The 25,844-nt window shown below is 42.4% G+C and overlaps 1 protein-coding gene across 1 annotated transcript; it reads right to left on the bottom strand.

The window, feature by feature from the left end:
• Nucleotides 1-1,281: 1,281 nt before the first annotated feature.
• On the bottom strand, nt 1,282-24,657 carry taf2 (TAF2 RNA polymerase II, TATA box binding protein (TBP)-associated factor). The gene is made up of 28 exons (XM_076737784.1): nt 24,379-24,657; nt 24,153-24,302; nt 23,952-24,006; nt 23,363-23,523; nt 22,746-22,864; nt 22,407-22,548; nt 21,018-21,249; nt 20,040-20,224; nt 19,814-19,927; nt 17,549-17,648; nt 16,479-16,564; nt 16,216-16,351; nt 15,943-16,097; nt 15,211-15,325; nt 14,096-14,205; nt 13,814-13,879; nt 13,418-13,544; nt 13,188-13,313; nt 11,111-11,251; nt 10,430-10,540; nt 10,117-10,310; nt 9,555-9,694; nt 9,122-9,191; nt 8,202-8,311; nt 3,850-4,079; nt 2,934-3,098; nt 2,670-2,772; nt 1,282-2,558 (listed from the first exon to the last, which is right to left on the bottom strand). Exons 2-28 carry the CDS (start codon nt 24,200-24,202, stop codon nt 2,260-2,262), a joined length of 3,642 nt encoding a protein of 1,213 aa, XP_076593899.1. The 5' UTR covers nt 24,203-24,302; nt 24,379-24,657; the 3' UTR covers nt 1,282-2,259.
• Between the last annotated feature and the right edge of the window lie 1,187 nt (nt 24,658-25,844).

Here is a 25,844-nt window from a genome sequence, read left to right on the forward strand (position 1 = left end):
ACTTCGAAACTGACGGACCACCAGAGAGGCGGACCGCTGGAGAGGTTTGGAGCGGGAGGGGGAGGTGACTGAAAGGTGCGGACCGGCTTCTTATTGGCTTCGCTTTGGAGGAGGGCCCTCCTCTTCGCCAGGATTTAGATGAAACAAGGGCTGCAAGAAAGAAGGATGAAAAGCGGCAAATGCAGTATGCAGTCCGCGTTAGGAGCGGAACTTTGCCAGCTGCTCCGATCAGCCACAGTCCCCCATTTTTAATCCAGAATGTTTGACATCCAGACAGTTGAGTATTTGGAAGGAGGTGAGAGCTCATGGCTAACGGACGCCTGTTAGTGAGTTCAGTCAAAGAACCAGAAGGATTCCCTTATGCAGTTTGCACATTCTAACCACATGTGCAGTGATTGCACTCGGTTCATTTGCTGCACTAAAATGAATGAGAAACGGATTTAAGCCGGTGACTGATTTAATATCATCAGTCTGCTGAAGAGTGGTCGTTTGGTAAATGTCTGATGTGTCTGCACAGAACACGGTTTGAATGAAGTCAATAAATACAGTTGTATTAACAGCAATACGATTTCGCTGCAGCGTGGGTGAAAATAAGAAAATATTCTGAATGAATTACGAGTATATTATAGTAAATCTGAAAAGACACAAGAATAATAAACAAACTATTCCGATTCTTAGCCCCGTTATTATCTATAAATACTTATATCCATCCAGTGGGTTAAATGGGACAAGTAGCAACACATTCAAAGCAGCCAGGGAGGCTAAAAGTAAAACTAAATGTTTCCATGTAGCTCAAACGTCGCTCCAACCCACTTTCCACAGTCATCAATACACTTTGCCTTCTGGACAAATAGAAAAAAGAGATACTGTACTTTAATTCCATTTATTTGAAAAATAATAAAATCAACAAGTCAAATAAACATGACAATGCTGAAAATGTAAGAACCAGGTTCCTTTATGAAGCTACATCCATCATTTTCCTGAACGCTTGTGAATTCTGCATTAAACTGTTTAAACTTTCAATCTACTTTTCTGTCACTGCTGCTTTGTATCTACGGCATGTTTGTGAAAACAATAATGGCTCATAGCTTTTCGTGGATTATTGTGTTTAACAAGGGGAACAACACCCTTTAACTGTTTCTAATCCCAACAAGGCAATTTACACCCATCAGGGGAAACCTCGTAACACAGCGGAGAAAAGATTTTCCAGGATAACACATAAGTACTAAATGGGAATAAATGCTGACATTGACTATTTGATCAACGTCAAGACTCTTGAGATGAATGTTGAGACTTTGTCTTTTACTGTTTATTTTTAAGCATGACAAGATGAATTTAGGCTGATTAGATAAGAAACGCGTTTTGTAACACTTTGAATCACACTTTTAATACTTCTGTGGTTGTCTAAGGAGGGAATATAGAATTCTGCTTGTTCTCTTCGTTGTTTAAAACCACCTCATAAAGCTGAAGAAACCCAACCACAGATGTCTCTGAGGAGCTGAATTCAATCTAGTGAAAACATTCATGAATACAAAAGCATCTTTAATCAATGATGACAGTTTAGAAACAATAAGCGTTAAAAAAAAAACACTAGTATTACTTGAGTTTCAAAGGTACAGCACAGTGAAATCCCTCGGTTTAATTTTCATCTGCGAGCAAACAGGGAAAAGTCATTCGCACGATGTTAAAGACACCGGAGGCACAGTCCAAACAGAATGGTCAAATCCACACCACCATCAATCGACTTTCCCCTCAGAAGCCGCACACTGAATGTTGGGATTGAGCTGTGGGGATGAGGCAGACCAGAGTGGTGTCTTTTTTTTTTGGGGGGGGGGGGGGGGGGTCTGTGAGGTCTGTGGAGGGAGGTGTATGTGGTTGCACGCCTCAGACAGCCTGGAACTCCCACAGGCTGTGTGTCTGTGTGGCGTGAGGACACACCTCTGGAGGATTTACCTTAATGACACTGCAGCCTCTGTTCAGACTTCCCTGTTTCCTGTCTCAGGCCAACACTCACTGCTGTTTCTGCGGAGGAATTCAGTGCTGCCATTTATCTGAGTACAACGCTTGAACAGCATCCCTTCTTTCCACACTTTGTCCAAACACGTCTTCCTGTATGAAAACACTACTCAGTCATGAATATTTAGATCAGCTAAACATATTTTGCTTTACATTTTGTCTCTGTGCTCAACAGGGATACAAGCCTGCTACTGTATGACAGATGAGCGAAACAAGTGAAAACCAAACTCCCCTCCAGGTGTTTCAGTCAGACAAAGAAGGCGAGCGCAGGGACCTGCCGCTGGCCGGGCTGTTGCTGTAAGCATGGGAGTTGTCCCTCTCTCTGTCCTTCTCCTTGTCCTTGCTGTCATGCTTGTGCTTATGCTTGTGTTTGTGCTTGTGCTTCTTCTTCTTCTTCTTGTGCTCGTGGTGGTGGTGGTGATGGTGGTGGCCATGTTCGCCGCCGTGTTTGGAGGACAAAGAGGTGGTTTCTTTGGAAAAGGATGGCACCGGTGTGGCGGGCATGGAGAGCATGGACTGTTCGACTGACGGCGGCTCTTTACCTAAAAAGAGAAAGAGGACAAGCGTGTGAGGCACCAGGATTTGGGTAGTGTTTTCTTTTCCGGAATGATGTCAGGAATATTCTGTATTTGTGTGTGTGTGTGTGGGCTTACCTGGTGTAGACGGTCTCTCTAGTAGATTGAGGTGATGGTGAATGAAGGCCTGACTATCATGAACAGTCTCCATATCAATATCTTCATCTTCCATTGTGTTGAACTACAACAAACCAGAACTACACATTAATACGGGATAACAGAGCATCATTACTGTAACACAACATAGAACATTTCAGTAAAACAGATGTCCAGAAATGATCAGCCTGGCAAGTAAAGTAAGCAGGACTGCACAAAAAAAAAAGAGTCAGAGCAGTCTGTTACCCTGATCTTGTAACGCCCTCCACGTCCATCATCATCCTGTTGCTGCAGGATCTGTCCTGGCTCTGGAGGGGAGCCCAGTGGGGTCTCAGCCTTCCTCTTCAGGCCCAGAGGGGGCTGGCCCACCCCACACACCCCTAGTGAAATAGGATCTGGCTCTTCGTCCACCTGGAAGACACAAATGAAGAAACCTAATTATGTGGCTTAGTTTTTTTTTTAATAATTTCACTTGCAGCACATTGAAACTGTGCGTTTGAAACCACTGAGGGCATTTTCTTTAGCAGAACAATTGAGTAAGAATGAATTAAAAACCATCAAGTCAACATTTTTGAGAGCTTTGCAGTAGTTTCCAAAGTGTTGTCAGTATTGTCATTTCAGCCTGAGCTCAGGGTGACTACAGTGCAGGAGATGATGCTGCTTCAATCAGCTGCCAGAGAGATGTACTTATGGCCGTAAGAACAGTGCTTGACATTGATTCTGGGTACACCGGTGATGCAATGGGAATGAGGTACAGCCAAACACTACTGGCAGCTCTGTGGTACCCATAATTACACAGATCCAACCTAAGATAACACCATTTTATGAAGTAGTTGATATCCGTGTGCCATCTGAAAACTTTTTTTGTGGCAATACTAAATCAAAGACACTCAAAGAGAAGGAAATAAAGACCACCGAGCAGCTCACTGATTACATCACCACTGGCACAGAAACCAATGGAACTTGAGTTGTGGCGTGATGTAGTAGGTCTTTAACTGATGTGTTTGTTGGCCAAAATGACATGTCAAATTCATGGTCAAAACTACAAATATTGCCTGTCAAGAAATGACTTGAAATTTAGTCCATTCAGTAGTTCATTAAGTGCATTCTCCATTTACGCAAACTGTCCTGACATTTGCCACAAATGTCCCACACCACTTACAGCTGCGTAGCTCATGCCAACACCATGGATGCCTATGCTGGCAGGAGTGTCCATGATGGTGCCGACCCCCAACTCAGGCTTGATGGTGGGATTCAGAACAGCTTTCTTCTCCTTCAGGTTGAGCACGAGGCCTAGTTCTGGCAAGGGCAGGCAGGAGGGCCGAGTCAGGCCGAACAGCGCGTAGTAGAGGTTCACGGCATCACAGCGCAGCCGCCAGTCATGGGAGGTACCTGAGAAAAGAAAGGGCGAGGTGAAAAGGAGGTACAGACTGACAAGCAGGGGGTTAGGTAGTAAAGGCTCATTGTGTCACTTTGTAGTTGGAAGGATGGAAGGGTGGAGGGAAGTCAGAGGGAGGCACGTCATGAGAATGTCAGATGATGATGGACTGCATTTCAGTGCAGCCACCAGTCATCGGAGGAACAAACACAACAGCCAGCAGAGTAAGAGGGTCAGTATACAGCGCTGACCACGCTGAAGAGCGCTGACCGGCGAGAAAGCTGACAGGATTTGAACATCTCTCTCAAGCGCTCAACTTAGATCACTTTTTGTTTGTAAAAACCATGAACTGTTCACAAATGTGCACTGACATCTTCATTTGGATGATGATCACATCTTGGCGCTCTCTATGACAGCAGGCTCCTCACCCCATGTTTGTGGCCATTCCAAAAAAGCTATCAACACTTTTGCCTTCAGTTTGTGCTATAAGCCATTTCTTTACAGAGTATACTCCAGGGATAAATCCTGAGCTGCATGCTCTTCAACCACACATTATATTTGACATTCCCACAGAGACAATGTGAGCACAACTAAATCCAAGCTCTCAATCACACCAGAGCCAAAAGCATCAATATATGAGTCATCTGAGTAGCAGTGCGTTGAGAGCTGGAATGAATTCAACACCAATTACTGCTGAAGCTGACAATCCAAAGGCCAGGCGCCTCGCATGGAGGGTGGACTGTGGCTTCAGAGGAAGGCTGAAACAAATGACTGAGCAGAAAGCACTCTGCGTTTGTGTGCTTCCAGCACTGACCTTCAGCCAGTGACACATCATCCTGTGTGAGTGTGTGTGTTTAACACGTGGAGGGCTGTGGTTTATAACACATTTTCATAACATAGTATTTAAGGTTACCACACTCTGGTCACTCTTTATTTAAACTGGCAGCGCAGTCAGGTTGTCCGGCAGCCACCCGCGCTGACTGACCGGCAAACAAAAGTTCACTGGAAATAATGATCATCAATATTTTTCTTCATCCTTCAAGCCTGTAAGTCAATAAATGAAATAATACATCGCAATCAGAGCCCAATGGTCTTCAGGAATGGTGAACATATACTTGTATTTGGATTTGGAGGTGGCGTGTGTTTGGATTGGCACACTGAACCACAGACTGGCCTGGCAAGCGAGCTGAAAGACACATAGGACCCCCTGGAAGAAAGAGAAACAATGAAACCCGAGGACACAATAGAAGGCAGAAGCGTGTGCGTATATAGTGCAGGCACAGCACCAAAAAGTAGAAACTAACCTTGTTCAATTGACGACTGGAAGAAACAACCAAATAATAATGAAGCAAAAAGATGAGGAGCTAAATATTTCATCTGAAACACACCAAACCTGCTGTGATCCCACCAATGACAATGAACAAGAAGGACAGTAGAGCCAGTAGGAAGCCCACCAAATGGCTGTAACATGACATCTCCCAAACACACACTCATTTGAGAAAAAAAGACAAAAAAACAAACACCCTGCAAAGGTGTTGACGTCCTGCAGGAAGGACATTCTACAGGGCTTATACTGTAACCACTTAGCACCAATGATGAGGATGTGCACAAATCTTGAAACAAGAAAATCCATAATAGTCATTTATGAAAGACAAAAGCCAGATATTTGTGCCTCCAGGCTCTGCAGACTTGCTCTCTGTCTTACATCATTGTTAGCGGAACATCTTTTGTGGACTGCTGGTTGAATAAAACAAGTCACCTCAGGCTGCGGAAATCGATGATGGGCACCTTTCAGTACTTTCTACATTTTATGGAACAAACACTGGAAATGAACGTGCAGTCATGTGTATGGAAGTAAGCAAGCACATCTGGAGGTAAGCCAAGACTTGTAGCTATTCGTCACAATTCCACTCCAACAACAACACAATTAATAAGAAAAAGGAGAGAGAAGCAGTAAAATGTTGAATGATGTGGAACATAAAACAGAAAAAATTCAAAGTCAAATTCTCCTTCACTGCACGATGAACTGTAGCAAAGCCTGAAGGTTTGTCCTTCTTCTTCTCTAACATGGAGCAGAGATCAGTGCAAATCTGGACACCAGCTGACTGAGCCATACAAGCGCTGCATTACTCATTTGAAAACAATCATTTCAGGGCAGAACCGATTTTTTCACTGCGATTCCTTTAAAGCTAATTCAAATATCCTTGTGATCGATTGTAGAGGATTACAGAGGATTACAAAATCCAGATTGTGTCAGTGAGTTGTGCAACAGCTGACCATTAAGCAGTCTGACAGAAGCGTGTCCAGTCAAATACACGTGGCAGAGGAGACTAATGTACCTCTGCCTTTGTCCATCTGAAAGACAGAAAGCAGTCCGTTATCACCTCTTGATAACTGTCAGGGTAAACATACGCCTGAATAATATGATAATACTGTAAGGGGCTGTGGTTGGAATGGAGGCTGTAGCAATGTAAGTGCTTCTCTCTGTTTACTCAACATTGGGAACACAAGGTGTTTATGATTTTATTTTGTTTGTTCTTTTGGCAGCAGCACAGTGGCTCACTGGTTAGAAGACACGAGGTTCTGAACCGAGCAAGGTCCTGGGTTCAATTCTTGATCCTTTCCGTGTTGAGTTGCATGTTGTCCCCAAAGCTGGGTTTTCTGTGTCCGCTCTGCTTTCCCTCACCATCAAAAGCATTATTGTTAGGTTGATTCTCCTGTGAGGACGCTTTGACCAAGGCACTGAATTAGAACTGGAGTTGGTCCCTGGGCGCTGCACAGTTGCTGCCCACAGCTCCTAATACTTAAGATGTGTTAAATGCAGAGAATGAATTTCCTGATACATTGTACTGTGTATGACTGTATGTGTGACAATAACCTTGATTTGATTTGAAACAATTCAAACTGAATAAGCAGGTGTGGAAAAATCAGGTCCCTGTATGATTCATAAAGCCGAGGGGTGGTGGTGAACTAGTAGTCTTTGTCAACCTCCTTCCTGCCTGGTGACTGAGTTGGAACTCAAAGAGGAACCCTGGTGGTTCCAAACGTCCAAGTCACAGTGAAGGAGCCAACTGTGCTGCTGGGGTCTTTAAAGGCTTTACAAGTTCTTAAAAAATACTTTAAATGAAATCCACAACACAACATGGCCATAGTGCTTTTTGAAGCCACTCTGCTTTTTGAAAACATTCAGACAGCGCCAGCACTTCATGAAATATCCTCAGAAGTCTGAAAGCAGAAGTGAACTGGTAAAATGAGACTGGCTCCTGTTGTGAAACGTGCTGTTTTTCAGTGCCATGGCAAATAGGAACTGCTGGCTCTGACAGACAGGAAAACATGTGTAACGACCGGATGGTACCTACAAACATATCAGGTCTCTGTAGTAGTCCCTCTACAGGGAGAAAGCTTTCTACCTCAAATGGATTTACTTTGTGTCAGATGAAACCAAAGAAAATACGTTGGTGACTAAAATGTTCTCTTGGTTCTGGTGCATGCACTGTGTCAGTGACTGAAGCTCTGTGAGAGCAGTCCTCGCAAGAAAAAACTGGACGTGTATTAACGAAACTCAACTGTGTGTTTCGCCTGCTTGTGGTTGGATCAGCCCATTTGTGGTAGAAGGAAACTCAGCAGTAATTTGTTCTTGAGTGAAAAAGCCAAAGAGCAACTGGCCAAAACCTTTTGATCATTAGATGCATTTTGAATCCAGTATTAAGTTATACTATATTCCCTAAATCCATGAGACAACCGAGCAACCTTGGAGTTGAGTAACTCTAATACATATCATAAAAATGAGTGATGTGAGTTTGTCACCACAGACAAATGGGTTCATGTTAGTGCTGGAAAAAGGGTGATATTTGTTTTTGATGCCACAGTGTGCACAGGCTGGCTAGCACAGCATTTCTAATACACTTTCAATTGTGTCTGATCAATCATATGAATGACTTTTACACTGTTGAGTCATATACACTCACAAGCTGCTCCCACCAGCATGGCACACTACACATACAATAGTACGGTGGGCTTTTTCACTCTGTTATAAGTACTGTGCAGCGTGACTCAATGACAACAAAACGTTCTTAAGGATTTTACATGTTGTCTTTCATAAAGAGTGCAGGAATGTGTGTGTGTGCGTGTCTCACCTGAGTTCATTAGCTTCCAGAGCTGATCGACCAAAGCTTCGTTGCACAGAGTGGAGTCTGTTGTCTTAGTGAAAGGTGGGTTCTTACAGAGCATTCCCAGGATCTCATGTCTGATTGGACAACAAACAAGAAATACACAGAAGAAGATGATAATCCACGCTAGTAGTGTTTCTGTCAGCTGTACACTCTTTAACATTACAGCAGGTGAGGCTGGTCATTTAGACATACCAATGATCTCACATTCAGATGGAAAATACACTACACGGAGAAAACTGGAATCCATAGCTTTGCCTGTGCCAGACAGAGGCTGCATATGCAGTGCCACTTAAAACCGTGGATGCACCTTCTCATCCAGGTGTGTTCGCCTTGAATGGTTTTCAATTAACAGTTGTGCCTTGACAAAAGTTAATTAGTGGAAATTCTTGACTTCTTCATGCATCTGAGACCAGCAGTTGTGTTGTGCAGAGGAAGTGTTGGTATACAGTAAACACCAATCGACTGCTGTGGTAATCCAGATTATGGCAGGAACTGCTCAACTAAGTAAAAAGAAACCACAGTCCACCATTAGGAAGGAAGACCAAGAGCTACCTCTGCTGCAGATGAAAAGTTCATTACAGCTACCAGCCTCAGCAATGGGCGCACCGTAGATTAGAGCCCACTGGTATGACAGTGTCTTATGGAAGGTCAGTGTCCAGTTGAAGAACTTAAACTGTCAAATGTATTTATACATGAAACAAAGGCTGTGGATTTTCTCCCTCTTTACTAACACTGAAATAGTGTGTCATGTAATGACATACAAAACAAGAAAAAGAAAAAAAAACCCTGAGGTGAGATCGCTGTAGTTACAGTGAGAAAGAGTGTGTGATGCACAGCATGAGAGTGTGTCAGATGGTGCCTGTGTGTGCCAGCTGTTCGCAGACCTGACGTAATGAGCTGGGTCATTCTGGACCATGTTGAGCAGCCACTGCAACTCTGCTGAACTTCTTTCAACTGCAGGACAACAAAGCAGACAAGAGAGTGAGGTATATTCAACTGAGCAGAATACAAGAACATGTCACTACGAAAAACATCATCGAGACAGAACTGCAGGAAAAAAATCCCCACCGTGTTTCTTTCAGCGACACTAAATTAAAAACTGGGTATTTGACAGTAAAGCTCAGAGAAATAAGCGTATCATGCACATCCTATGAACACACAGACTGACTTAACTGGCTTCCCCAAACCTGTAACACAGACTTCAGCTGATATACAAAAAAAATCACTTGTGATGATCTCTGTCATCTTGATCAATGAGCTTCACAAGAGTGCTAATAATTCTCACAACAGCGAGCACATTTGTAATACATGTTTTACCTCTGGTATAGTCCACCAGAGCCTCCAGTGCAGCGACGCGAACATCAACAAAGTGTCCGTACTCGGCGTAGGACTTGAAGAGTGACGCGTCGCTGGGAATATGGCCGTTCTTCTGAAGCTGACGAATCGCTCTCAGACAACTGGAGAGTGAGAAGAGGAGGGTAACAGAGGAGATGAAAAATGAGGGATATTCCAGTTGTGTGTGAAATGAATGGAAAAGATGACTAACAGAGCACATTGCGCCTTTTCTATGGCAGATGGGTGTGTGTTAATTAACAAAACTAAAACGGATTCCACCTTAAAATGAAACTTATGCTGAAAGTTCACTTTAGGCAAACATCCTAAAAGAATTGTGGCTGCTTATAGTTGGAGATAAGATCACTACGTAAATATGTGATTAGCTGGAAACTGGACAGGATTCTCTGCTCTGCTGTGCAGCAACAGGAAGCAACATACCAACTACACTGTCATGTAAAAGTGAGATCAAGAGCTGCCAGGAGACGCATGCTTTAGGGGAACATGCGTGAAACAGATACAGGCACACACACACTCCGCTCTTAACCTGACAGTGATGGTGTTCCTGAAGCTCGGCAGCAGTTTCTCCATGTTGAGGAATCGCGTGATCTCCTCCAAGATGAGTCGGACGTCAGCATTTAAATTGTCCACTGTCCGCACCTCATTGTTGATGCTGATGGCTGGGGTCAGAGAGTTGGTCAGTGCTTTAATCAGATCTGCACGGTAGTAGTTATCTGAAAACTGAAGACAGAGACAGAACACCTGAAAATCAAAACTACTGTTCAAGGTTTTGCCCAAAGTCATCACTGATTAAGAGTCACAATGTTAGAGAAAAAGAGTGTGTGAATGTGTGTCTTTACTTTGTTTTTTCGGTTGTCGTTATACTTGATGAGGTCAAGGATGAAGTTGAGGACATCTTTGGGACAAAGGTTCTGGACATCTCTGAGTAACGCCATGGCAACAGGCATCGTCTAACATGAGAAACAAAGACGAAACAGAAATCCTCATACAATTAGGATGGAGAAATGCACATTGACAGCTCAATTTTACACTGTGCTTAAGTCCATCATGTGGCCATGTAGTTAAAGCCCAAATGAATTTTGAGGCTGATACCAACATCTGAATGGAGATAATCCAGAAACAATATAACATTTTTGATAATAATATTTGGTGAGACGTTGAACAGCTGATAAATAAACATGTCAGGTCTCTCTTATGGACAGAATATGCAACTGAAACGCTCAACAAATCTGAAAACATATTTGTGGTATTCTGTACTGAAGGTCCTTGTTACTAATCAGGCAAAACATACACCAACTCTGATCAACAGTGTGTGTGATGAGCTGAAATTGGGTGAAGATACTGCCTATGTTGATTTATCTGTGGAGCTCTACTTGTAAGGCCAAAACAACGGCTTTGATTGAGAGTTCAAGTTTGTTTCTACAGTCTGTCAAGAGCGACTTGATGGTTAATGAAGCTGTTAGTGGTTATGGGGCTGAGAACGAGTGTGTGTGCCTTCCAGTGTTGTTTGTTTGATGTACCTTTTGTAGGAAGTAACTCTGGAAGTTGATGAAGTTGTTGGTCTTGACGATGTTGGGGCAGCTCTTACAGCAGAACATTCGGGTAAACAGGGACTTCATAGCTGGCGGGCCCTGCCACGTGCTCACCATAGAATTGGCTATCTGCGAGGTTTACGTGCACACACGAGAAGAGAAGAACACATACTGTAGTCCATTACGTTTGCTCAGCTCTGTTCAAGCTGGACACCAACTGTCAGCTGTCCTTCATCGGCTGCCATCACAGCATAAAGCTGCACTCTCACAAGCTGTGCGAGTTGCCTGAGAAATGCTGCACAGAACACAGAAGAAGTCAAGAATGTTCTAGCTTGTATAACATTGTACTTCCTGTCCATTCAAAATTTTGTGGTGAGAACTGAACAACAAAGTTAAGACTAATGTACACATGAGCAGCACACGAGGTTTCCACAGGTATGAAGACCAGTGGCTCCAGTGGTGTTTGGGCTCCAACAGGATATTGGGGAATTTATGTTAATGTGGTAATATGGGGCTAAGGGTCACTGGCACAGGATGTTGTCATTTGGTAAGATAAATAAAGGGGGGCCAGCACACCGGAATGTTTTTGTGTGGTGTGTGTGCACACATTCACGAACACATCTGTATTTTTTGTGTGTCAGAGTTTTTAACATGTGCATGCGTTTGTCAGTTTTTATGTCCCCCCCTCACCCACCACCCCCCGCCGCCCCCGATTGTTGGCCCCAGGCTGTTCCTTCTTCCTCCCCACATTTTCTACCAATAACAAGCACGTAAATGCCATCCCAACCAATAATAATGCAGCCAACTCCATCTGAGGGTTCAAGTAAACCATATTTCACTTTGTGGTCAAAGTGGGTATGTAAGTCTATGAGTGCATGTGTTTATGTGTGTCTCAGAGAGTGTGTACATCTCTGTGTATGAGCTTGTGTCTCCATCTGTGTGTGCGTGGATGTAGTATATACCAAAGGCCATTACGATGGAGTCTGTTGGGGGTTCTGTTGCCAAATACAGCAACTTAATGAAAAAAGTGAAGTGCTGCCATTTCAACCTCCACTCAGTTTATCATGCTGTGAAAATATTGGTTCAGGTGGAGCCCGAATGGCAGAAATCCACTGAGGTTAAAGTTTGAATAGACCAAATCCAGAGAATCGAGAATTTCCTGTAGCCACAGAATAGGATTATTCAGTCAACTGAGCTTCAGCACAGCCAGGGATAAACTGGTGGGTGGCCTTGCTGGCTGGGAAGTTCTATGTTGTTCCCATCATGTCGCCCTTTACACAATATTTTTGAACTAAATGTTTTGTAAAAATGTCGATTTTTTACCATAATAATAAGTGAAAAGAGATGGAGAGGAAGAGGAATTCAGACAGAGCAAAGCAGAGTCATGATAGTTAGAAGCTCTTATATCTCCAGATGCTACTTTCCTGATTTTTCTTTACTGCAATTTTGAAGGTCACTGATTCCAGAGCAAATTAAACAAGCGAAGATGAGAAGATGAAAACCAAACTCAGCATGGCCAGATTGTTTTCCCACTGAAGTTACCCGCTGGCTGCCTAAACCATGTTTTTGTGACCTCTGACACATTTAATGAGTGGAAGCAGAGAACCAACACAACACCAGTCCTCTGCCTTTTGGATCCACACTTTCAATCCTTGAGATCATTTGCTTTACAGGAGATTTGCAACTGTTTAGCAAAAAACAGGCTGAAAACAAAATGTTCTTAGCGGAAAAAATGAATAGTGTCTTTTAGTACAACTGAACACTGAACAAAACATTCTTAGGTGATCAAAATGTTACAATTGACTTCCATGAATTGAACATGATCAAAGTTGTAGGACAAAAACACAGACATGGCATGGATACACACTGCTACACCTCTATCCTGAGTGACAGGTTGCTGTAGTAGTGACTACACCCTAAAGCGCCCCCTGCTTTATCATCTATTTTCCTCTAAATGGCACCATAATTTAGAAAAAACCAACATCTCTCACTCACTCTCACACACACACACACGCACACACACACACACACACACACACACACACACACACACACAGGTACCTACCTTGGCCAAGCAGAAGCAGGCCTGCATGCGGACTTTGTAGAAACACTGTTCTTGCTCCAGGATGTCTGTCAGAGCCAGTCTGGAGGCAGGAGTTGGGAACTTTTCCAATGCTGAGATGGCCTCCTCCTAGCAGAGAGATAAGGTCAGTGGTGGAATGTAACTAAAAGTACATTTACTCAAGTAAAGTACAATTCTGACATACTGGTACTATATTATTGCCATCAGCCCACCTGTGCAACTACATCCCTCTCATAGCGCAGCTGATACTGCCACATGAAGTCAGCCTGCTCAAACTCCACCTTCCTCAGAATGGACATGTCTGGGTCGATCCGGATCCAGAGGAGAGGAGAGTCAGCACTGCAGACGGAACAGGAGATGAACACTTTGAGGGAATGAAAAGAATCTTAATTCAACTCGTGCAGGTGCCTCCTGGCAACATGTCCCCAGACATCTATCTCACAACATTTCATCAGAACAACATGTGAGTGACATGAACGATGGATGTGAAGGCTAAGCAGGCAGAGGCACTGTTCCTTTCAGCTGGAAGAGTCAAGTAAGTTCTCAAGAAAGGACAGTAACTAAATTCTTAGGGAATACATCAAATTGTGACAGCAGTGATGTCTTACTCCATGGCTGACAGATCCATGTCAACTTCCTCTCCATTCATCAGAGGGATCTTCTTTTTCTTGTTTCTGGGAAAAGAAAACAACAGAGCAATCGGTGATTAGTAAACCAAGAGGTATGAGAAAACTCTGTTGCCTTAGTTGCTAAACATGTCATTTATAACACATATTAATATACAGTGCAGTACACTGATGTAATAATATGGAGAAATACAAAACATATTAAGTGTAAAAAAATATAGAACAGACTAACCATTAGAGAAAGAATGAGGCTACCGTACGTACCGTCTGCTCTTGGAGTGACAGGGGATGTCATGTTTGAGGCTGTTCTCCTCTATCTGCAGTGTGTGGTTGAAGGAGCCATCCAACTCCTGCACTGTCACCTTGATGGGACCCTGCATGGAAACCAAACAGACCCTCACAGATATGGAATCTCTAACGTTATTCTAACCTGCAAACTACAAACCAGTGAGGGGGAAAAAGGCGACAAGAATGACGATTCTTTTAATCACAATGTGTAACACCATGGAAGATGGGCCATGGGACAAGCTGGCACACTGGTGGACGGACACTCAGACAGACACACACCCACACGAGACAACAGAGGCCCAGAAGCAGTGCTAGAAGAGGAAGAGACAGAGCACGAGTGAGAAAGAAATGGAAAAAGTAGAGACAGAAGAAGGAAGAGAGAGGCACAGAGGGATGAGAGGGGACGAAGAGGCAGAACACACACCATGCCCCTCTTTCATTTTATTTTATAAGTCTCTTCACTCACAGAATCGTTTCACATGCATGTTTGCAGGCAGTAATAGCACACTGCAGAGAGACACTGTCAAAAGTAAAACTTCTGTATTGAAAATGTTACTAGTCCCAAAAGCAAAATTATTTACTATGCAGAATTGGCCATTTGAGAATAATACATATCATATTTATGGATTCTAATTACTGATGTTGATGATGTGATTATATTACATTTGACTATATTTTGTAATGTTAATCTGACCTTGCAAACTAAATAGTAACCAACATGTCAGATAAATGCAGTGGAGGACAAAATGCAATATTTCTCTCTGAGGTGTCGTGGAATAGAAGCAGAAGTAGAAATCTCAAACTTGTGAGGTGAAAATCTGAAAATAAAAGCTCACCTCAAGTTTAATAGACCCAAAATGAACCCACACAAAATGGAAGAAGATTTTATATTGTTTTTCTGCTGCTCTGCACTGTAAAGCAGTCTAGGTTTGTGACCAGATGTATATCGTGATTAGAATTGCAAAATCTCATCTGAACCTGTGCATTGCTATAAAAAAAAAAGCCAGCAACCAGCTTCTACAAACTGACTTTCATCTGCTCTACACACAGACAGCACACGCAGTCCATATGCTGTATCTCTCATTACTCACCACATATTTCTGAGTTCCAGATGATGTGTAGTCCTGACGGATCTCCAACTCTAGCACATTCCTCTTCCTGTTGAAGGCAAAACTGCCAAAGAATTTCACCACAGCACTCTGGTCCCTGAGCACAAAAAGTTAAGACTAAAACATGCAGATAACCAAGAACAGGTGGGGAAAACATAACCATTTAAGAGTGGAGGTCTCAGCTTAAGGTGGTGGTCAGTTACTTATTATATTACAATGATGCTTCATGATGCTGTAGTAAGTCAATCTATTCAAGTCAAGAGTAAATTATAAACTGGTTTCAGATTTCTTTTAAGTAACCTGGGCTCTGCTTACTTGCAGTTTTTGTTCAATTCTGGTTTAAAACGTTATCAACAGAATGTGAATAGTCGACAGTTTTGACGTTATGTCAAAGACATCTGTGTATTGTGTTGCAGAGATACCTACTGAGGTTAGCACAGTAGACTCCAGTCAGCTAATAGAGCCACTAACTGCACGGCTAACTGTGATAGCTAGCTAACGCAATTAGTAGCTACAGCCACAGATAGCTACAGCAAAGAGTAGGGTGAGCAGCAGTTAGCAGTTACTCCCCGTGATATGAGGCCCCCTGTTTGTTTGGAGTGACCTTCAACAGGTGGCCAGTTCTTATGTATTACACCTTTAATGCGTAAAGTCACACAGTACAACCAGTTTATCATCACCACAAACTAAGATCCATCAGAGACAAAAGGATACACCCATTGTTTGATGAGCGGGCCGATGTCTTTGCCAGAGACATTGGAGATGGACTTGAGGAAGGCGTGAGTAGACAGAAGCATCTGACTCCACATTTGACTCTGGTACTTCTGGGATGAGGCTGTGCTGGCCAGGCTCAGAAGCTTGTTGAAAACCTACAGGGTGGAAAGGACAGCAGAAAACAAAGGATTCACATGAAGACTAAACCAGATTCTGTTATGAAGTCAACTCTAAACCATCACAGACGCAGAAAACAAGAGAATGCTGGTTAACCTGCAGCATGAACTCCATGCTGATTCGGTTTTCTATCAGCCTCATCACCAGGTGGGCCTTACACTGGAACATCTTGTAGTACTCCCAGGACAGTGTGTGAGGGTGCTTGATGGAGAAGTGAAGGTGTGGAGTTGGACTGAGGAGAAAAACGATTGGTCAGCATGTCATGATCCAGAAAGTGACTTCTTATGGAAACTTCAAACATGAAAACTAAATGACTTCAATTAATACAGTGGGATCCAAACTGAAGCTGAATGTATTACTTGTCCTTCTCTTTGCCTCCACTGAAGGTCGGGTGCAAAAGAACCCCCCCCATCTTCAGCTCATAGTCCACAATCTTGTCCAACTCCTGGAAACAACAGAATAATATTTAGTGACATTTATGAGAAGCTCAGGAGGAAACGTCATCATCTAACTTTAGTTTTAAACACAATTCTTCTTGCCTTCTTCGCATCTCATGCACATCATTTGTAGGGCTACAAATAATGATTAATTTCATTATTGATTAATCTGATGATTATTTTCCAAAGTAAGTTGTCCATAAAATGTCAAACACTGAAAGGTGCCTACTATAATTTCCCCAAACCAAAAAAACGATATATTGAAATTGCTTGTTTTGTTCTAGTCTAAAACAAAACAAAAAAAAAAAACAAAATACAAATCTATATATATACTGATTAACTGACAATCAAAACAGTTGTCAATTAAGTTTCTATCAATCAAATAATCAATTAATTGACTTATTTACGCAGTTCTAACGAAATGTCAAAAAACAGTGTCCAAAACACAAAGATATTCAATTTACAATAAAACAGGGTGGAGAAGAGCAGTGAAGAAGCTGGACCCATGGACCCATGTATGAACTGTCGGGTCATTTCAACTATTTTTACTGCAATGATTGAAACGACTCATTGATTATCAGCATAGTTCCCTGTAAGCATCTAATCATATCAGCTCTGATCATTTCTAAGATACCTTACCTTCCCATGGCACCTTAACCACCAGTTCTGAGAGCGTTCAAATCATTATTAGAGTTTTATGAAATATTAGGATTATTATGGTACAAGGAAAATGAGCAGTGGCACTGTCACACAGCAAAGGTAAACTATTAACAGTTTCAAGGCAAAATATGAACTTATCTGTTTAGATTCAGTTCAGCAGGTGACTAATTGATTGATACCATGACACTTCATATTGTTTGGGGAAAAGAAAGTCTCCGTTTTGTTGGGAAAGTAACAAATACTGATGACAAAAACAGTGAGTTGGGCTGTACGCCACCAATTCCTTAGGGAAACCTTGTAAGTGTCATGCCAGTGGAAACAGGAACGGTTACCTCTTTGATCCAGTGCCGGTACTCATTGACTCCAAAGGTCTTCTTCAGGTAGAGGCCGTAGATGTAACCCGAAATTCCTTTCAACACCCACTCATCAGCCCTTTAGAAGGAACAACACATCATGTCACTGTAGCCGACACTTACTAAATAGAGATCATTAAAAAACATTAAAGAATTCATCCATGATGAACTTAATTCCCCTCATGATTTATGGTATATGGTCAACCTTTTAAGGAATTACTCAGACTGAAAAGCAGACAAACTGCTCTTTAACTCCATGAATTTAAGTGAATTATTCAGACCTCATTTACGCTTTCCAGAGCCTATTTTTTGCAAGTGATTTATGGTGAAGAAGTGTGCAGCCTTTTCAAAATGAAGCCAGTTTAAATTACATTGTTCAATGTTCCCCTTTCTCCAGTGGTGTGGTGTGCAGTTAAAGGCAGTTCAAGGCATACGCTATTATGAGAGTCAACACCTTGAAAGAGACTTGGCTGTAGTCTGACCATCCATGCCAGCTGCCCACACTGCTTTGTGCTCTTTGAAAGTGGCCTTAAATGCTTTGAGTAAGTTTTACTGTGAGTTTTACTCGTGCTGCGTTTCCAGGAAGAAACTTGGCATGGCAAGCATCTCTCATAAATCTATCAGCCTGGATTTATTGTATTGTATAAATGGAGACACAATACGCTGATTCAACCTTGGCGGTTTCACCACTTAAGGCTGAACTGAATGCACTATGGCTTATGTAATTAAGATGATGTCATCTGTTTAAGTGCATAATGGAGAAAAGTTATTTTCCTACAAAGATTTGATCCACTTGCCTTAAAACTCTATGGATCATATCATATAATTGATCAGTAAAACCTGTGAAATACAGTGAAGCTCTGAATTTCCTTCCTTTCATGATCTCAACTCCCCAGATGTTAGAAACCTTTCTTCAACAGTACCCCAAGTTCAGGGTTGGAAAAAATGCAAAACACGGTTAAACACAGCAAACTAGACAACAAAACGGTCAGATACTATAGATCAGGTCTATCTTCATGTCAGCAGACATTCATGAAGAAGCAAACCTGGCTCACTTTCTATTAGACAGACACATGAGGCAGAGGTTAAACAGATATCCAAGGTCTTGTTTTTCTCAAGCTCACAACCACCTACACTATTTATCAATACAATTTTACAGATCTGGAAAGGAGCAGTTTCTCTTTTTTTCTTCTGCCTTCTCTTTCAAATGTCTGACAGGCTACTGAGCAGGGCCTGTTTTCAATTACAGGCCCCAGTTAACTCCCACTCTGATTAATTGCTAGCAGGCAGTGCCATGCTTTGCTAAAATCAAACAGATCTGACTTCGCTGAGATCTTTTCTTACACAACACCCGCCAGCTCAACAACATCAGCAGACCAAGGCTCCACATCTGATGTGTGTTTAGAGGTCAGCGAGGAGAGGAGGAGAGAGAGGAGGAGGATGGAGAATGAGATGAGGTAAAGGAAGGACACGCATGCATGTCACTCCACAGGACGAGCAGCTCTAGAGAGCGTTAAAAGTCCTTCTGATGGGCCTCTTAACACAAGCAAGCCCCCTGGATTATTCCCTCAGTCTCTCACACACTCAGACCACATTGGCCAAGTCGCCAAGCAGGAACACATCGATCCATCACGCTGGAGAATACAGGCCAGTGCTGGACTGACTTCTGACTCTTAGTACTGACAAAAGAGCTTAGTTCTGTTGTAAATCTCTCATCACCGGCCTTATAGGAAAAGCTCTGAGGGCTAAGTGTTACCATACTTCTCAAAAAGACCAGAACACAGTGGAGAGAACTTCTGGGCTCTTTGTCTGTTATGTGAGCACAGTTCCAAACAGTAATGACAGTACTTTTCCATTACATACAAATCTGGCCTCTGAGGTTAATCAAAGTTACTCAGTCACAGACCACTTTGAACGAACTATTAACATGCCATCTGATCACATCTGAAGGCAAAGGTATTCATACCTGTTTTTAATGACCACATTCAAAGGTGGGCCTCAAAATATTTTGAAAATAGAATTTGTAGTGATTTTAACCCATCCAGAAACAACAAGCAGGAGCTCAAGGACATTATCTCTTCAATACATGCCAGTCACATTGGTGAATCATCTTTCAGGGATATCAGACCCAGTGATCCACTGCTGGACACCACTGCGATGTTTTCATTGATGTAACATCTCTAGTTTTGTTGCAGCTTTGTTCAGTTGCAGACACCCTGTCTCAAGCTTGATGCTGACTCTCACCATGACATCCTGGAGATGAAACAGCCAAAGAACTGCTGAGCCAAGGCCTGGGCCAGACAGCGGCGCGTCTGCGGGGTCTGGTCTATGATCATGGCGCTGTGGAGCAGGTTGGTACTGAAAAACACAGGCAACAAATGAAGTTGAGACAGAAAGAGATGAATACGGTGAATACATACAGTATGACTAGATCAGAGGCAGAGTTGGGCACACAGTATCTCATGCTTACCTGAAGATGCTCATGGAAGCATAGGTGGACACTTGTACATAGGCCTCATCCACAAACACAGTCTTGAAACAGGCATAAGGGTAGCGGCACGTCAGGATCTCCTCATAGAACTCAAAAATCTCATGCAGGTAAGACATCGAGTGTTTGAGCAGCGGCAGCAGTTGTGGCAGGCAGAAATGGGTCACCTGAGAGGGGGCAGCACAAAGCACAATGTTGAAGTTGTTAATTTGGCATCTTTCAAAATGTCAGGAAGAAAAACATGACAAATACCCAAAGGAAAAGGCTAAAAGTTCAAGGACACTCTATTTACACAACTGTTTAAAGTTAGCTCTCCACTGAGAACACAGCAGTAATACTAACATCTGTTCTCTTCTGTCTACCAGTCACATTAGTACAATACCAAGGGTGTCCTTTTGTACTTCTTCAACTGCATGTACTGCAGTTAATTAACACATAACTTAAGTGGGGTGGCCATAGACCACTTCTTACTTCACTGGACTAAAATAAAGTGGTTTGCTAGAACCATGGAGATTTTTGCTATTTTCTCATTTTGAAGGGCTGTTTGCAGTGAAGGAAATGTGACCTTCAACACTGTTACCTTGCGTTTAGGGACATCTAGTGGTCATTAGTAGAAGCTACAAGTATGGACACATAACTGGTACATCACAACAGACTTGTAGTTAATAACTATTTGATGAATCTCGTCATTTATTTGTTGAAATAAAATACTTATTTTCCTCTTACTACATGTTTCTGACTGTTAGACGAGCATATTGGAAGCAACTATGTGATTTCTTTGTACCTTTGAACCATAAAGTCTAAGTGGTGCTGTGCTCACTGTTTGATTTCCTATAGCTAAAATGAGACGTTTCAGAAAATGAATCCCAAATAATCAATACAGACATCATAAACAGTGACATGAGGGATGGTGTTTCTGCATGTTCCCAGACGACATGCAGAAATATCACTCAAACCCACCTCATGCATGTAGGGATCTACGAGGATTTCAAAGGGCCCCACAGCCAGGGAGATATTGGGGGCCGCAGTTGGGATGGGGAGGACATAGTGGAATGTCTTTTTCCTCATATCATGGGTGTAGATAGTCTCCACCAGATCGCCACAAGACACCGCCACCATGGAAGCATCCACAGTGAACTCCAGCTTCCAGGTACAGAGCTCTGAGTAGGAGTCTACACAGGGGAACCAGAATCTGGAGGATGAGACAATCTAATGAGCTCTGAGCATAAACACATAAATGAATGCACTCACAACTGCTGTTGTGGGCTTGCTGTATAAGTGTGAGTCTGCATGACAGCACAGGCAATGTCCCGAGAAAATACTGAGAGAGTAAATAGCTTTAAAAACTGTGACATGCTAACAGACTACAAGTAGGAGGCTTCATTACCACGTAATTAAGACAACAAAGGTTTGAAACTTTAAAAAATGTCAGACCCTGATTGGCAGTAGCACATCTAAGTCAAAAGAAATGAAGTGTTTTTCATTGTTAGAGCCTCGACGTGATGTTGGACAAGCTGTAAACTTTCTGAGGATTTCGTCCATTGCTGGATTTCTAGCCTCCTTTAAAGGTGGAGCGACGATGACGATGTTTTCAGTCATATACTCAAACACAGGCTGTCACGACCAGACGAGCGGAAAGGTGCAATGAATTACAATGCTGCAGTCTGCAACATCCTGAAAACCTGACAGTTCACACCAATGTGACTGGATGAGACGGTGTATTGTCTCCGTAGCAACGACTTTCGGTACTTCTGTACTTACTGCCGGCTTATATAATTTGCGGCATCTTAAAATATGATTGATAGTGAGATACTCGCTTCAGCTACATGTCTAGGGTTGATGAAACAGTGAAAACATAAATGGTGTATGGGCACAGTGTGTGGTTGAGCTCCTGAGAGAGAGCGAGCAGCAAAGAGTGACGGTGAATGCGAGTGGAACAGAGGGAAACGTTGGAAGTTAAGTTGTCAGTTAAGCTGTAAAATTTAATTCTAAGGCTCATGTCACACAGACGCGTCTGTTCCTCAAACGAAGTGATGAGGTGAACATCTCTTTCCTCCATCCAAAAGTCAACCAGCTGACAGAGCAGACCAGCTAAAAGCTGTTCAAACAGGTGACGTGTCTTATGTTCTAACAGCAGCCACTGGAGACTTGACAAGCTGAGTCGCAGGCGACACCATCAACCAGCTTGAGTCAAGCTGATTCAGGGCAGCTCACACTGCTCAAACATTTCCCTGGAAAGCTCTAAAACGGGTTTGTTTCGTGGTGAATCTCTGGTCTGAACTGGGCGTTACTGGCACTATGGAACTGAAGAATATGTTGTTATTTGGCTGTTCGGGTTAGTTTCTAGACCTGGTAGAGTTCTGGTATCCAAAGGAGAACACATGAGCTGCTCTCTCCGCCATGCTGCCTTCCACATCAGGGACAACAAAGTGGAGGCCTCCCTTTGGCTGGTCCAGAGAAAATTCAATGTACACCTTCAACACTTTCAAATCTGCAAACACAAGACAGAGAAACACTGGTATGTCAGTTATGATATGACCATAACGATTCAAGCTATCAGGCAAGGAACTTTATTCAGGAAATGTTATATTTCAATCAAACATATTAAAGGGAATTCTCTGCATTACACACATTAAATGATCGAATAATCCTGTGTGCCATCCTATTTTTTGGTGGTCACAGTCTTACCATCTCCTTGCTTCCAGAGTTCAGAGGGAACTTTGATGACCAGCTCGCCATGTCCTGCATCAGGGTCCACAGCACTCACTGCTGCTGTGTAGGCACTGGAGAAATAGTTGAGGTTCCTCCTACATACACACACACAAAGCATGTGCAGAAAATGATCATAGTGCCTCCACACTGTACAGTTCCTCAGACAGTGATACTGATAACATGTCCAGCTCTAGTGAAATGTTACAGCTACACACGTCTAAATGTGAGCAAATAAGTAAACTGTTTCTTTCTAATGCAACCAAATGCATTTCCTATTTTCTCAAAGCTAATCTGGTAATAAGGACATCTGGAAATTCAAATGAGAACGCATTTACTGATAAAATAACCTGATGGCTATGAAGCAATTTAATACTCACACAAATCAAGATAATTCATCACATTGACACAAAAATCTTGTAAATCCAACACTGCCATAAAGAGGTCTATTAATAAGTACACAGTGTTGAGGTGACAGATCTAATGCAACACAATAGGATTTTGTTTGCAGAAGCTTATGTCACAAATGATAAGATATGATTTTATAACTCCAGATGCCACTAAGATCTAAGATGACAGTGCACTGATATACTCACTGCTTGGACTCATGGTGGCACACCTCCAGAGTGGGATCATTGTAAATGAAAGGGGCTTCGAGCTCATTGACTCGGACCCTGTAGATGCGGCACTGTTTACTGTTAAGCTTGATCCTGTTCAGGTTGACCACTGTCGGGAAAATGGTCAGTTCAACATAGCCCTAAGGGATGCAAGAGAGAGAATGTCAGTGAAAATTGTAACCTGAAGCTGAGGTGATGTTCACTGTGTGGATTAGAACCCCAAGATGTGCTGCATAGACCGGTTTGTTCACCCGAAATGATCAAAGTTTTTCCTCGCCTTTGTGGCTTTTCTTACATTTCACATAATTCTGCAGGGCTGTAACACATTGAGTTATTAGACTGACTATGTAATAAACACCTTTAAATATATATATAAATTACTTTTTAATGCAATTAATGATTGAATTAGTGTAACATGAAAACAGGTGGACAAAACTGAGGAAACACTATTGTCAAGCCGTTATCACCAAACGTCACCTATATAACAAGGAGTACTTGTGTGGACCCTAGGAAGCTAAATTCAGAATATTTATCATTCTGTGATAGTCTAACTGTGTAGTGTACTCACAATGACGGACTTCCTCTGGAAGTTGATGTTGTTGATGCACACAGTCTGGTGGGTCGTGGAGGCAGAGACAGAGTAACCATGTCAGTATGAGATGACAGTCTGAGCTACGAAACATGTGTCTGTGTGTACTCAAGCAACTTTGCTATCGAACATTCATTCATTTCACGCTACCAATGACTAAAACATACAAAAGATACTTATAATTTAAAGGGGCGCGGACTCTCGAAGCCTTTATCCTTCTTCCTGTTCATCCTTGTTTCTTCTTGTTGCGCCTTGACAGAAGTTTGAACATGTCGCCTCTCCGCTCCGTGATCGCTCCTTCTCAGCAGCCCTGCTGAGCTAGTCTGCTGGCTGAAGAGGCAGAAAGCTCATGCATTTGCCAGACTCCATAAAAGTTAAGAAAAAGACCCCCAACACTAACACTTACGTTATATAGTAATAAACAACCAGCGCTGTACTTTTCCCTGTGTAATGAGAGCTGGATCTTCGGTTTGCAACCTCGGAGACTACCGTAATTGTTACACCGTTGTTACGGTAACCACAGTGTACGTATCCATGAATGTAAGTCAGCCATGACTGCCAGACGATATTAAATACAAAAGAACAGGCTCATACGATGATTGCTGCAGTCGCGGTGCCTCAAAACATCCAAATATATCCTCTCTGTCCGGCGGCTCATTGCACCGTGAATGGAACATCAGCGTGTGCAGCCATTTTGTTAGTAACCTTTGAACTCCCGCGTAAAAATGACAACAAATACATATTTGTTTTTTTCAAGAGGCATGCACGGAAATTTTTATCACATATATATTACAGGTCACATATAGCTGTTTATTAAACAATTGCAAATTAATCTACTTTTAATGTGTAAAAACTGGAGTTGCGTCATACCGGGGCGTAGCCTTTTTTTCTAGGGTGGCGACGGAAGGTCACGTTTGTTCATCCAATCACAGCGAACACGCCTTCTTTGACGTCAAACTCAATTGGATAAGCGGCTTTGAATAGGTTCCTTATGATTGGATGCTTTCGTCGCCGTCCTAAGAAAAAAAAAAAAATTGCTGCCGGGAAGTGCACAAGGTCCGCGGGAGCGCGCACTGCAAAAGCGTAATACATGGGTTTCTTTGAATGATATCAGAACGATAAGATACTCTTCAGTGTTGGCGAATGATACGCCTTTCCCTAAGTATGTGGACACAGGAATCAATCAGTTTAATCAGCACTTTTTAAGACTTCTTTGGCTTTTTAGGCAAGTAACGTATTACTGTTTTCCATTTTTCTGTGTATTGTCATATATGGTAGTTTTTTTATGATAACTGTGACCCGCGGGTGATTTAAGTAATTCGTGCTATATATAGTATTTGACTGATTTTTTTATGTATCGGATGTAATGGCTGCATAATGTTTCTCTTGATGTTTTTATCTTTTTTTTGCCGTATTCACTGAGGCATGCTTTGTCCCCTAAATAGGAGTGTCAGACAGTATTGTCCACCTCTTCTCTGATTGGTCCAGTCTGAGAGTGGATTGACTCTCAATCATGCAAATCACATGAATGTCTCAATATATTGCTTGCTCTGACATGTGATGGTTATTTGACAATGCCTGATGAGGATCTCTGTTTGATTGAAACACTATTAAATTTTAATTGCTGGGAATTGCAGATCTTTTGTCTTATTTTTTCCTTTTGTAAGCCTATGGATCGTATCAGGGAATATGACCCTCTGCCTCTTTATACATAAATGCAGGGAGACACAAGACGTGGCAACAGACAAACAGGAAAAGCAGGAACAGTGGATGTCAGGGACAGAACAACTCAAAACATGGTGAGTTGAAACAGAACATGTGCTCATAGTGCAACAAAATGCATGGAAAAAGTCAACTTTTTCCAGCACCTAA

Source organism: Chaetodon auriga, chromosome 8 (assembly GCF_051107435.1).
Source record: "Chaetodon auriga isolate fChaAug3 chromosome 8, fChaAug3.hap1, whole genome shotgun sequence".
Lineage (NCBI taxonomy): Eukaryota > Metazoa > Chordata > Actinopteri > Chaetodontiformes > Chaetodontidae > Chaetodon > Chaetodon auriga.

Coding starts and splice junctions, on each gene's coding strand:
- taf2 (XM_076737784.1), bottom strand. CDS start 24,202: ATGAACAGGAAGAAGGATAAAGGCTTCGAGAGTCCGCGCCCCTTTAAA. Junction 22,865..23,362: donor TGCCACCATGAGTCCAAGCA/GTGAGTATATCA, acceptor GTGTGTATGTAG/GAGGAACCTCAACTATTTCT. Junction 2,773..2,933: donor GAGGGCGTTACAAGATCAGG/GTAACAGACTGC, acceptor GGTTTGTTGTAG/TTCAACACAATGGAAGATGA.